This window comes from Tachypleus tridentatus, chromosome 12 (genome assembly GCF_004210375.1).
Source record: "Tachypleus tridentatus isolate NWPU-2018 chromosome 12, ASM421037v1, whole genome shotgun sequence".
Taxonomy (NCBI): Eukaryota; Metazoa; Arthropoda; class Merostomata; order Xiphosura; family Limulidae; genus Tachypleus; species Tachypleus tridentatus.
The window spans coordinates 43,935,645-43,951,017 of record NC_134836.1 but is presented as its reverse complement, the minus strand read 5'-3'; the positions used below and the strand labels follow the sequence as shown (position 1 = coordinate 43,951,017).

At 31.6% G+C, this 15,373-nt stretch overlaps 1 protein-coding gene across 3 annotated transcripts in view; it reads left to right on the top strand.

Annotated features, from left to right (window-relative positions):
• Positions 1–15,373, top strand: part of LOC143233149 (nephrin-like) — an 80,029-nt gene that overhangs the window by 49,074 nt on the left and 15,582 nt on the right. For 2 of the 3 annotated variants that reach the window (XM_076469092.1, XM_076469091.1), the window contains exons 3-7: positions 5,205–5,315; positions 8,982–9,197; positions 10,037–10,333; positions 11,043–11,333; positions 13,289–13,576. In XM_076469092.1, coding sequence (XP_076325207.1) covers positions 5,205–5,315; positions 8,982–9,197; positions 10,037–10,333; positions 11,043–11,333; positions 13,289–13,576 — 1,203 coding nt within the window. The remainder of the gene's footprint in view (positions 1–5,204; positions 5,316–8,981; positions 9,198–10,036; positions 10,334–11,042; positions 11,334–13,288; positions 13,577–15,373) is intronic. The other variant, XM_076469093.1, reaches the window with a different exon arrangement.

Below are 15,373 nucleotides of genomic sequence, written 5' to 3'. Positions count from 1 at the left end.
ATTTGGATCTTAAGGATTCAGTTTGTTGTAGAGACTTAAAATGTAGGATCTGACGACAATGTTGTAATATAATCCTATCATTACGAACAGTTTTGTGAAAGGACTTTTGAAAGTGGACCCGAGGGTCGCGGGTTCGAATTCCTGTCACACCAAACATGCTCGCCCTTTCACCCGTGGGGGGTTATTTAGTTACGTTCAATCTCACTATTCGTTGGTAAAAGTGTTGCCCAAGAGTTGGCGGTAGGTGGTGATGACTAGCTGCCTTCCCTCTAGTCTTACACTGCTAAATTAGAGACGGCTAGCGCAAATAGCCCTCGAGTAGCTTTGCGCGAAATTCAAAACAAAACAAACAAACTTTTGAAAGTCAGTTATTCATCCAACTCATCATGAAGTTCCATGTAGCAACAACAATATCAATAAGCGTTGTCGTCAATAATCATAATTTTGAAAATTATTAACTGTGATGCCACTTTGTTGCATTTCTTCAGTGCTCAACTAATAATAAGTCAAATTTTTATCTTTTTCAACCACCACGCGTAACTTTGTGACATTTAAAAATATCTGAATAGGACATTTAAATGTTATGTCTCTTACCCCAACAGACTTGATAATTATGTAACTTAAGTTTCGGTTGGGATTTTTTAAATATATATATTTTGCTATGACCTATAAGTTCTTTTGGAAATAAAACAATCTTATTTACTGTATGGCAAATACTTATTAAAACAATGTATTTGTTCATATTTTTTTATAATGTTGAAAATAATAACATTTCAAACGTTTTTGGCATTTTAATGCGGAACTTAAACAATTTGAAAATAATTTACAGTCGATCATCATACATTAATGATAATAATTTGTAAGATAATGTAGTTTGTCTTTAACACTTTTATAATAATTTTTTTTCTAATAATATTGTCATTACAGTTTATGTTTTATTAAACCATTTGGAAAAAAAATGAGCACTAGTTGAAAATAAATGAAAAGATCCTATAGTAGTGTTGAACACTTTATATATGTATATATATACAAGAATAAATTTTAATATATATTTTACTTTACTTTTGAAAACCAGAGATCGACATATCATAGTATAAATGTTATAATGACATAAGGTGAATTTTTATGGCGTATTTATATATATTTCATTAATTCATCTCTAGATGTTTTAATTTATTAATTTCCCGTTAACATATTTTATTTCGCGCCCCGCTAGTACAGCGGTAAATCGACGAACTTCTAAGGCTAACATCGGGGCTCGATTCCCCTCTATGGGGTCAGCAAATAGCCCGATGTTTTGTGCTATAAGAAAAACACATACATATTTCATTTTGGTTTATGATACCAAGTAATAGCTTACAATGTTAACATCTTTTGTCTCTTATTAATGATTATCTGGTTCTGAAAGTGAACGGCTAAATATATACATCTTTTTATGTTTAATGTTCAATTTAGCTACATGATCATCTTTCATATATAAAATTGGTATTTTGATTTATTAGTTCGTTAACATTGATTGTATTATTTAATATTAAGAGTTCGTACTTTCCAATAGAGTTCCAATCTAACAATTCCTGCTTGATAAAATCAAATTTTACTTTTTTCACCGTATGTAATAGAAGTTTGACAGAATATCCCGTTAACCTTAAAATAAAACTTACCGTAGCTTCAAGAGTACAAATATGAATATAATTTCCCTGAAAACGTACTACAAGGTTAATGTAGATAAATTAGATTAAATAACATACTTGATAAAGAAAACTTTTTTTTTCTGAAGTCGTAAATCATTTTACCTTTCTTTTCTTTAAGATTTGTGAGTGAACATAACTTTTGCGAATTATTAGGCAGTGCATATGTATAAAAGTGTGTCTTTAATTAATTGTCATAACGTCGAAACAAGAAAAGTATTATATTGACATGCGCAGATATAAATATCAAAAAGACTTAGGTATACTATACAAATATCTATTCTATGAATTTTATTGTATCAATAGTAATCTATTTTGTAAAGACGGATATTGAATATTTCAAAACCAGAAATAGAAATATACTAAGCACACTATAGGCAGTATTGTAATTTTCTGACATGATTGATCTAGATTGTAAATACTAAATAACTTTCATATTTTATAAATTATATTTCATAATTCTAAACTATGAATATTAATCACCAAGTTATGCATATTAATCATGAGATTCTGTGTTGCTATATTATACTAAATTATCATGATTGTCATTATGAATAAATTAACATTACTCATTTGATATCATTTATTTACTTAGTTACATATGTATAGGTAAACAGTTACGTTCGTTTTTGTTGTTCCGAGCGTGGCGTACCCCGTTAGGACAGCCAGAAGTATTCGGATTTACAATGTCTAAAATCAAGGTTTCGATTACCCTCGGTGGACACAACAGATAACTTGATGTGGCCTTGCCATAAGAAACACACACACAGCAAACGTGGGCTAGTGGTCGGCATGCCGGACTGTGGATCCAATGTTTCATTTCTCGCATCCCATTTCAACAAAACATATCGAACTTCTCGTTTGGGTGCAGTAATTTTCTTAGTTTGAGTATTTTTAAAGTTCGGTTTCGTTTGAATTTCGCGCAAAGTTACACGAGGGCTATCTGCGCTAACCGTCCCTAATTTAGCAGTTTAAAACTAGAGGGAAGGCATCTAGTCATCACCACCCACCGCCAACTCTCAGGCTACTCTTTTACCAACGAATGGTGGGATTGACCGTCACATTATACAAAAGACAGGGAAATTTCTCTATTTCATTAAATTGGTCAAAGGTATGGCAGCAGACTGTCTTCACTCCGATTTATCAGTTCAATAGTGTAGACAGTTAACGCATATGGTATTTGTGTAGCTCCACGCAACAAAATAAAACAAAATATGTTGTCAGAATGAAATGAAATAAATATGAGAAAAATATAGATAACAAAAGCGTATTTTCGACGTACATTTAGATCACAAATTTTCATGACTTAATAAGCTAAAAGTTAATTAATTAAAATTTCAAAATAGTGAGACGTGATAAAGTTGATATACGTCTTTTACTGAAACAAAACCTTCAAAGAAACTTATTGTCATCATTTATTAAAACAATACTCAAAATCGTTGGATTTCTTATAACTTTCACTATAAAGCTTACGTTTTAATGAAAAGTCAGTTGTCAACGTATGCCCACTTAATGGGGCATGCTGTGATACCTAGTGGGTACATTAACTGTATCATCCTAAATAACTGCTTGGAAAAAAATTTACTAAATCATATAAGTATATGCTGAATTAGTCAGTAAAATATTATAGAAAGAAAATCTTCAAATTTAGATGCCTGTCACTATTATGAAAAACCAAATAACAGAACACTTCACAAAAATGACGCACGTAAGATAGACTTTCCCACTAGGTTCAAGACGGAGTAAGATAGACTTTCCCCACTGGGCTCAAGACGGATAATTCATTCACTCTACCAATTTTTCTCCACAAGCAAAATTGGCGAAACTATTCACATACAAAGCAAACTCAAGAAGCCGCTGCTTTGAGTGCGTTGTTACAATGCGTATCATCTAACACTACAAGATGTCAACCATGTTTATGAGCACGAATACCAAAACACTGTTTTCACATTTCACGTAATAAATAACATATATGCACACCCTATATGGCTCCATAAGATCTTCATGTAAGCTTAACTATTAAAGGGAAGTTGAACATTTCTGTGCATAAAAAGATTACTCAGAAGGTTAAAATATACATATTGATATATTTTATTATACCTTTAAAGCTTCCTACCGTTTGAAAGCTTCCCGGTACTTTTCTGCCATTCAAGCAACACTGAGAACATGTGACTACATGCTAATATTTTTAACACCATCATAGAGTACTAAAATACTATGAGTACTGTAAAACCTAACCCTGTAACAACTAGCCCGAACTACTACAATTCTCATCTTATACAAGATGAGTAAAAAAAACTGTCGAAAAAACAGTTTCATTGACATACGTCAAACTAAACATTTACATGTAGTGGGCGACGAAAATCTTAACTTTACTTGGATCATTTGGTAATTTTATATTATGTTTGAAAACCGCTCGTGTCCATGATCACTAAAACTATGAAAGTTGTTTATTTAATATTTTGTTTCACAAATTTTTTTTTTTTATAGTTTATATAAAATGTCATTGTGTTATAGGTATTCGGTAAATAAGACGAGACTGATAAATGATTTTTTCTCTAATATTAAAATGTTAGAAACTAGCGTGTTTAATTACTCCTCCTACAAATTGTTTTAATATAATAAGCATTTTCAATTAAAATATCATTGAGTTACATCGTTAGTAGTATAGAGTGCCATAAATATGGCATCTTATGAAAATGATGTTTATTTCATTGCAATTAATATCTTTCTATAGTTAAAGCGGAATAATTTCTAAGCTTAACATGTGATAACTCTTAATAAGGATTAGATGTTGTTTAGCGTGCTCTGCTTTCTCGAAATGGGAATCCCTAGGTTCCATTTAGATAATAAGTAGCCCAAATTTTGGCGGAAGGTGACGTTAATTAGCTGCCTTCCCTCTTGTCTATCATTTAAAAGTTAAGGATGACTTTGCATATATAGCCCTTAAGTAATATTCTGGGAAAATTTTAAAAGAAACATGCAACTATTTAATAAAAGCCGTATTATTTCTCGCTGTAAATATAATGTCTGTTCTGTTATAAGTAAGTTTCTGCTTAAACAATTCAGAACATTTTTGAGAATAAACGAATAGCAATGCGATGCATTATCAGGTCAAAAATTTATTATATGCAATGTCATCTTCAGAAAGTATCTTTAACTATAACTGTAGCAGTTGTTTTAAAACTGGGTGGGATGAAAACCTATATGAAGATCAAACTGTTTGAAATGTCTGTTCCTTGAACTTAAAATCATATTTGTAATTTTATGGATATAGATATGTAATTTTGAAATCTTACTCCCTTATAATAATTACATTTACCTGTTTTTAGTAACTTTGATAGAAATTGTCAGAAATTCATAACTTAATGACAATACTTTCAAGAACAGTTATCATATTTTGAAAGATATCGTGTAGGATAACACACTGCAAAACATGCATGTTTCAAAAAATATGTTTCAGAAAAGAAGGTAAAGACACTTAGTCATTCTTCTATTTTAATTACTCTTTGATAGTACCACCACACAAACCAAGAATTACAGATGAAATAGGTGATGTACTTGCTACAGTTGCAGGGCCTTACAATGAAGGGGATCCTTTGGTATTACTGTGTGAAAGTGAAGGAGGTAAGTTTTATGGTTCATATCATATACGACTTATCTACTGCAATGCTATTGTTAACTTGGTGATTTATAAGTGCTTATATATATTTTGTGTGTCTCGTAACAACATTATAGAACAGTAGCAGTTACTCTGAAGATTAATCATAACTTTGATTTTTTTTTCCACAAATTGTTTAATATCGTATATCTGAAACTCTGGTGTTGATTGAGAAATGGAGCACATTTTGACAACAAAAGTTTGGTAAAAACTACTTAAAAATTATTTTACAAATAGCTTTTATTCCAACATGTATTCAACAAGTTAAAAAGAAAAGATATAGAAAATCCGTCTATTAAATCTTACGTTTATCAGTAATATTCTAACAAATCATAGCACTTACTTCTTTGTGTTAAGCAAAAAAGTGACTATTTAAGTTTTTTGTTTATAAATCCATATGTTTTAAAATATATACAAATGAAATTATAAAAAAAAACTTTTCTAAAGATTAAAAACGTCCGGATTTCGTGAAACCTAACATTTACATTATTATAATTGTGTATAAATACATATAACTTCTTTTAAGTGCTTCATATTTTGAAAATCTATGAGACTTCTAAGATTTTCAGTGAAGTACAAGAAGTTATAAATTTGAGTATCTTTATTTGTGTGGCAATTAATTGGTTTCTATTCGAAGCATATCTATATTTATTTTACCTTCCAGAAATGGGATTTCTATTCTAAAAACAAACAAGCACATAAAAGAGATGTCTTTTAAATTATGTAGGTCACAAAATCTATAAAGTTTGTAAACTTAAGTTTCATTATTTCTTATTCAATACTGTGTTATCCTTCTTTTTTTTTGTTCACAAAAATACATACTTTAATACAAATAATGTAAAACTAAAATTAAAATTTTTATTTCTGTATGCGACACTTTATATGTTATATAATACAAGATGAGAATTTCTTAAACTTACAAATTAAAGAAAATAAACATGAATTTCAAATTAATTGTCACTACACACGAAACATACACGTAAAAGTACTATGTTCATATGTTTAGTGTAAGCAATAAACATTGTTATAAAAAGCAGAAACTGTTATTCAAAATATTGATGTTTTTTTTTAAATAGAAAAGAAACGTACCATTAGCATAATTTAAGGAAAAAGTATTTCCAGTCAGTTTAGTTTGTAAAAGAGAATGAGCTATTTCTGGGTGAATCTATGAAAAATAGTAAAAACTACTGTCTGTGAAAATTAGTGCTGTCGATACTGTAATAAACCAATGATATCCTAGCACTTCAGCCAAAAATGTGGAATTTGTTTCACTTTATAAGAATGTTTTATGGGGTAAAACATTAATTGCTAGTCGGCCAACGAATTAAGTATGAAAAAAAGAAACTGTTAACGATCGAATAAAAAAACAAACGCTTAAATTAGTAGTCGCGAAAATGGTTGCTTGCTCAAACTGCTTATGGCTTACCTCAAAGCCTCACAATGTGCTGTTTGTACTCTGCCCACCACGATTATTGAAACTCGGTTTCAACGGATATAATTCCGCAGAGCTACCGCTATGCCACTGAGGGGGTACTTAAAAGAGGAATTATTGTGGGTAAAAAAAGAAAAATAAGTGTTTTAGACGATTTTACGTATTGAGGGTTGTTCATTTATAGTTATATTAACTGTTGGTTTTTAGTTATTTTCTATTTTTATGTTAATAAAATTGTTTATTTGTAATTAAGCGCAAAGCTACACAACAGACTATCTGTTCTGTGTCAACCATGGATATTGAAACTTTTTTTTCAAGACAACTGCTGTGCCATTAGGGGGCGGGATTCTGATAAAATATCTTTACAGTGTTTAGGCATGGAAAATGAAGGGCTCTTGACGGAATAGACATGGGTTGTATGACATATTTTACCCGAAAGTAAGACCTCAAAAATTAACAAAATATACTGATTTCATCAGACTCGTTTGTAATATTTAAAATAATTCCAAGAAATACAACTGTGTGTGTTTTCTTATAGCAAAGCCATAGCGGGTTATCTGCTGAGCCCACCGAGGGGAATTGAACCCCTGATTTTAGCGTTGTAAATCTGTAGCCTTACCGCTGTACGAGCGGGTAACTCTCGTAACTATCTTATATAAACTACTAAAAGAATGTTGTATTATAACGATTTTCGAACATCACGATTTTGTCACAGTGCGTATCCTAACCTCTTATCATACTTTATCTAACAACTGTGCATCATCACAATACACTTATTTGAAGAGTTTTTCCCATTTTAAAAACTATGAAGTTTAGTTGTCATGTCAAACTGTTCTCTGAAATGTTTTCATCTGTCATCTAGTGTGCGAGGAACACGATTTTACATCGTCCATTTCCACAGTCTTATTTCTAATAAATTCAAAATTAATTGACTGGCATGTTTTTATATGGAATATCATGAATATTCGTTTCATTTTCCAGTTGCTCAACGTATGCAATGGTCGAACGGACGTGTTTGATACACATCATATATTGCTATTTCAAATATCCTTCTTGATTATATTACATACTCTTACCACGGGCACGGGGCGGCCAGTGATCTTAATGTTAGTAGAGTTTTAACCGTTACAAATCTCCGCACGTTGCTTATTACGGCTGGGATACGACTTTCTTCATGTCGCTTTCTTCCCTGATAAACTTAGTGCCCAAGTTCAACTATATTCCTTTGTTTCTTAGAAATTCAAAAGCTTTGATTTGGACTTTTCTGTGGTATATAAATACGACAATTACGTGTCTGTTTCTTGTAATATTATAGTATTTATTCAGAATTTATCATTTATTCTGGGTATCTGCAAATTTTACATAATATATGAACGAGAAATGACCCTGAACTAATTTTGTTTTGAGCTAAGCTGCTTTGTTAATTTCGAATGTATAATACCTATTTGCTCCAGGAATAAAGATATTGCTGTAAGATAGCACGTTGTACAAGGTCTTCGAAAGCAGTGTTCGTCAATGATTGTTCATATAATATTTAAAGGTTGCGGCCTCCTAGTCTATGCTGGGATAAAAATGACCAGTTACGAAGAAGCATTAATCTTCCTGGTAAAGCGTGACGCTTCTTGTAAATTAAGAAAAGTTGGCTTTTGCCAGTGTGGAACACGAATTTCAGAAGTCAACAGTTTGAAAGAGAAAATCGATAAAATCGAAAGTTCGTAGTTTCGTAAAAGCAAGTATATACACTGTGTTTGTGTTTCGCATTTCTCATAATAAAGATTATATTGACCCGGCATGGGAGGGCGGTGATGACTAGCTGCCTCCCCTCTAGTCTTACGCTGCTAAATTATGGACTTTATGCCTGTTTTTATCATTTCATTCAATATCATGTGTTGTTAAGTGGACATACCCCACTTTTTCGAAGGCTAAGTCAATTTTACCTGAAAATACTACACGTATCTTTAAGATTTAGTGTATGAATATTTTGCTTGTGAAAGTGATTTTACATACCATTCCCTGAAACTATGAATTCTTGGAGACAACACACTAAATACAATGTCAAAATCCAGCTTTGATAAATACTGTTCCAACACAAATTCTCTTATTTTTACATTTAAATTTGAGTTGGCATAACTTACATATTCCTCCAATACTGGTTTGCAATACTTGCATCTTTTGCAAAAAATTCTGGATATATTTACAGCATATCTTTCAGGAAAGCCAATACCTTCGTTGACATGGTGGAAAGATTCTGAGCTTATTGATGATTCTTATGAAGTAACACCACAACAAATAACGTTCAACCAGCTTCATGTTCATGCACTTCATCGCAATGATCTTATGTCAGTTTTTACCTGTGAGGCCTCGAATAATAACATGTCTCTTCCAATGACTGATTATGTCAAAATCGACATGAATCGTAAGTATGCATTCAAACGATTAGTGTGCTTAAAGTAAAATGGTCAGAAAAGTCGATTTGTTTTCTTTGTTTACCATAAATAGCGTGACAAAATGTTGTGAATGGTATCTTACTTTCTGAAAGACTCTACTCGATAGGTATATATAAACTTATCTTTGTTTACCACAAATAGTGTGAGAAAATGTTGTGAATGGTATCTTACTTTCTGAAAGACTCTACTCGATGGGTATATATAAACATATCTTTCTTTGTTTATCCCAAATAATGTGAAAAAATGTTGTGAGTAGTATTTTACTTTCTGAAAGACTACTCGGTGGATATACACAAATATATATTTCTTTGTCTCATACAAACATATCTGTATTACATAGTTGAAGAAGGATCCAAATAAATCAGTTTCAAATCGAGCTATTTCTGCAATTAAAATTGAGTTGCATGACAATTATTGTCACAATACATACACATATTTGTTTTAGATTGACAAAAAGAGAGATTTTTTTTTTATTTCTGAGCATTGAAATGTGAAAAGAAAATAATGTCACATGTTATGCAAATATCGTATTCATGGAGCATTAAGATATATCCATAAATATTATGTAATGTTCACAATTTAAGTCTTCCCTTTATTCTAATAGCATTAATATGTCATCATATGTTTCATACAGTTGTGTGTTTGCAGAACAAAAGTTTTTTGTAGCTTTTATTGTAAACATTCCACGTGTTTTACATATGTACTACTCAAATAGTAAATTTTTGAAAGTAAAGAAAATGAATTAGAGCAAAAAATTCATATTTTTTAATTTTATAATTGTATCTCTTTTTCTTGTCCCCACACACAGTGAAGCCTATTCAGTTGGATATAGATGGTGCTTATAAACCGTTATCTTCTGGAAAATTAACAGAATTAGAATGTAAAGGTTCAGGATCAAGACCACCAGCTGTGGTGACTTGGTGGAAAGGAAGCAGGAAGCTTAAACGAACGAAAAACTGGATCACAAGTAACGGAAATGTCTCTATTAGCACCCTAATATTCCAACCGTCTCTAGAAGATAATGGAAAATACCTGTCCTGCAGAGCAGAAAATCCGGAAATATCTAACAGTGCGATTGAAAATGGGTGGAAACTTGAAATATATCGTACGTCATGAAATAAAAATTATTTTCGTATCTATTCCCAACACAAAATAACATTTTATTTTATCTAAGCTTGCGGCTTAGAATATAACTTTATTTTTTTATAATAGTTTATAACAACATCAGCTTATAACAACATTAAAATTTACTTCCTTCACTGAGTGGCCAGGCATGGCCAGGTGGGTTAAGGCGTTCGATTCGTAATCCGTGAGTCATGGGTTCGAATCCCCGTTATATCAAACATGCTCGCCATTTCAGTCGTAGGAGCGTTACAATGTGCCGTTCAATCCCACTGTTCGTTAATAAAAGAGTAGCCCAAGAGTTGGCGGTGGGTGGTGATGACACTGCTAAATTAAGGACGGCTAGCGTAGACAGCACTCTTGTAGCTTTGCGCGAAATTCAAAAACAAACAAATCCTTCACTGCGTATAGAATACGTAACTGAAACTTGAAAAACTATTTATGACTACATATACGTAGTAATTAATACTATTTTGTTTAGTAAACAATAACTGTGCACGCATTATTTCTTGTGTATTAAAGTTATACTGAAGCTTTAAAAACATTATTTTAAATTTAGTTTAAAATTATAATTTCAAGATAATGTTTATCTGTTCTTTTTATGATAAACAAAACACTTTCAACCAAACTGCCTATTTTTCTTAAAAGAAAAAAACAAGTTTTAATGCTATTATTTTAAATATTTTTTTCAGATGTTCCAATTCTCTCACTTCGCTTTGGCAGTAAATTAAGGCATTCTCATATACAAGAGGGATACGACGTATATTTTGAGTGTGATATTACTGCAAATCCATGGGTTACAGACATTGGTTGGGAATTCGAGAGAAAGGAGTTGAGTATGAACACGTCAGCAGGTATAATTATTAGCAACCAATCCCTCGTTCTACAAAAGGTTAACAGGTCAAGTAGAGGGCGTTATACTTGCACAGCATCAAACATCCAGGGTAAAGGCGTGAGCAACTCTCTTCATTTAAAAGTTCAATGTAAGTCAAGAATCGGAAAACTTCATCAAATGTATCATTTTAGTGAGGGAACGTGACATCTGCTTCAAGAAATACGATAGTGCATGCATTTTTAATATAAAATCAGCTCAATGTTATGTTGTGATAAATCAACGAGTTCGTGATTTGATCAGAAATTGTGTTTAGTGTGTAGAATGACATTGTGGTCACATAAGCGTGTATGTAAATCAGAGACATTTTTGTAACTCAAATTAAGTAAGATCAATCAACAGATTTCGATTTATGAATCTGAAAGTGTACGAATATTTAAGCATTACATAATATAGATTTATGATTTAGTTGATCCCGATACCTGCTGATTTTATTTCTACTGATTAGTTTTGTTGTGTTTGTGATTAGAGTACCAAGTTGTCAATCGAAAAATCTAGTTGCTCTACCAATTATCTGCTATATTAGGAATTATAACCGTGGAAACATCTCTGTTATTTGATTCATCGTAGTCGTATAAGCGATGTTGATTAGTTATTTCTCTATCGATTATCGGTTCTAAATTAGAGATATCTATGCATGAAACTTGGAACGTTAATATGGTCTTTGATACATGTGATGCTATAAGGTTCCAAGATATTATATTCAATCTGAACAAACACGTAAACAGATTCGATCAGTTATAAAACTACAATATTTGTTGATTATAACGAAACTTTAGAGTCTACATCCTATAATTCATAGTAATGTTAAGATAAACAAACACATTGGTTATCTCATAGTTCACGTAGCAATATGTTTGATCGGTACTAATGATAAAGGACTGTAATGTAACAACAATGAAGCCTTAGACTGTTTGAAAAAATTACAAATTATAGAATAAGGTTTAAGCTGAAATAATTAACCAGAGCTAAAGTCTAATGCATAACTACTCAAAATAATTATACTATAACTATGAAAACAAAGAAAGAAAACACGTCTCAACAACTCTTTTTTTGTTTTTGTTTTTTTTACTATAAAAGATCTTCAGCGTACAATAATTCTATTTATGCTATCGTGATTTTAATTACAAACAATCTATTTGAAACAAATGAAAACATTACCATTGAATTTAAAATTTTAATAGAAAACTGAATTTTGGATTAGTTACGGTAAAGTACTTTTTTTTTTAAATGAATAGAATCTTAGAGCTTCAGTAATCAAAAATGTTTATAATATTTTATATATATATATGTATATGTACTTTTCTGTATAAGGTTCTTGGGCAAATCAAATTACGTAGTGGATATTAAATAAAAAGTTATGGCCCATCACTCATTAAATGCAATCCTACCTGATCCTTATTAGTTATTTTACATTTTATTATTTTCTATAGATTACGAATAAAATAATATGATGTATATGTTAAAATAACATTATATCAAAACATCATGATTAGCATGACACTAATGACACTAATTAGTTTAAGTTTTAAAACAAACAAACATTATTTTAACTTGCACTTTTTGAGGAAACCTCCAAGGTCAGAAACACAATCTCTCAGTTTATTTTAGTTAGAGTTATGTTATTTATCTTAAACAACTGTTAATTATAACAATAATTATTAATTTTGTAGGGATATTGCGAAAGTTTCAGAACAGTCTCACTTGTCAAAAAACATCCAATGGTTTCTAAAGTTGTGCAATAACCGATGCAGGTAATAATATATTGTGAATTACTTGCACAAGGATTTAGAAACAAGTGAGCAACAGGCAATATACAAAATACAAAAATAGTTTTCAAAAAACATAAGTTGAGCGTTCAGATGTTAGTAAAAAAACAAAAAACGATAACAACAACAAAAGGAAATCAGAAGCCACTGAAAGCAAGAAGAATACTGTTATTACTGGTTTAGTATCGGGTTTAAACGTTCGTGTAGCTGTTATAGCTTCCAGTTTGTCGTCTCATTTCGTCATATCACAGTTAGAGCTATGTTGACTTCCTTATAGATGCGCCGACGTGTCGAATTGGTCAGAAATCTGTGTACGGAGCTGCTCGACACGAGACCGTAAAAATTTTTTGTGACGTTGATGCAGATCCAAGTGATGTAAAGTTTCAGTGGAGATTCAACAACACGAAAGAAGTTTTAGACGTTACGACATTTGAAAGTGACGAGAAGAGAAGTACAGCTACTTTTTCGCCAAGAGGAGATGGGGATTACGGAACAATACTTTGTTGGGGAAAAAATTCTGTTGGGATACAAAAAGAACCGTGTGCCTTCAAACTTGTTCCTGCAGGTATGAATTTATCGACCACTTATCAAATAGTTATTTGATTTTACTATCACTCTAATATTAGATTCATATTTGTTTTCCCAATGTCTAGAGTTGTGAAAGTAAAATTCATGTCTCTCATCTTTAAATATGTGTTACTTCAGCCAAAAAAATTAGTGAAAAGTTGTCAAAAAAGAACGTGTTTTTACAACTCCACATCTTAAACTATGAAACACGGATAATGGTTGAGAGTGACTTAAATGTGATGGTACTACGATAGTCTGCACAGAGTTTTGTGACTACTAAACTACAATATTAATTAAAAAAAAATGAGATAACATCAGCTATAAATTTCTATAAATTTCAAAGTCTATTCGTTTCTTCTACCAAAGAACTTTTCCGAAAGACATAAAATGTTAGAATTGTTCCGAAAGTAATTGTTTTTCTAACAGCATTAATTTCACATTCATTTAGATATGTACTGTAATAGAAATAATTATGTAAATACACAAACTATATTCATTCAGTTTTCTGGTTCAGTTGCAAGCATGAGAGGCTAAGGCACTAACATTTTGAGCTCGATTCCTAACTTGAGATAGTGCACATAGTCTATTGGACAGATTTTACCTTAAACAAACAAAAAAGCGACTTATGTATCAAAGATTTACAAACAACAAATAACGACAGGTAGGTGGCGAAATTTATTAATGGTATAGAAATATTGTTACAAAAAGTACAAACAACAAACGAATATTTTGTGCAATTCACTCATATTTTATGTACGAGTCCTTTGGTTTACACAGACATTACAAGTTGTTTTAATATTGTCTCACAGTTTATTGATATACATTGCAGAATCGTCTTCTTAAAGGTGTATTATTACTCATAATTCAATCAAGTTATTTGGTCGCATTTTCACCTTCATAGTTTTACGTAAATCCATACATCCTGAAAAAAAATTTCACTGGAATTTCGTGAGTGTTATATCAATTCCTTATCTCTCAAGGTATCGTTTCATCATATTTACTGGATGCGAGGGAAGGTGAATTCTCGGCTTATGAGTTGTATTCCCGAGGGAATTTCATGACAATAACGTTAGCTACTCGGCAATCAAAGAAACCTTCATTGGTTGTCAGGTTATCTGAGCTTGGATTTATATGTAAAGATCACTCATGCTAGGCTTTCCTTTTCTACTTTTTCGGGATCTGATGTCCATTTGAACCCATAGATTTGGTTATCCATTATCTACAGCAGTTTTCGTGTTGCTACAACTTTATTGTAATATATATCTTACTGTTCGCGATGTAACATTCATTTCTCTAATAAAAGCGAGATATTCAGCCTGATATGAACTTAATCATCGTACGTTCCACAAATAATTTACCCTTAGAAATTTAACCCTCTTTTGAAGATGGTTTCTATCTCAGCCATTTTCTCTTACTGAAAGTGTCAGTTTCATGTTTCGTCGTCAAAGTATTGCATACAACTTCTAGTGAAAGGTGGTGTTTTTAATTACTTTGTTCGAATTGAGTTTCCTCCCAGTGGCACAGTGGTATGTCTGCGGACTTACATACTAAAAACCGGGTTTCGATACCCGTGGTGGGCAGAGCACAGATAGCCCATTGTGTAGGTTTGTGCTTAATTCTAAACAAACAAACAAACGAATTTAGTTTTCGTAACTAGCAAAAGTTTCCAATTCCACATGCTTTAAGTGCAGCATTTCTGTTCTTGGAGAGCCATGGCTGGAATTAATTACACTACTACTGTTGGGAATAATATCATTTCCTGTAGCTTTATAAGACTGGTTCTTGAGGGGCGCTT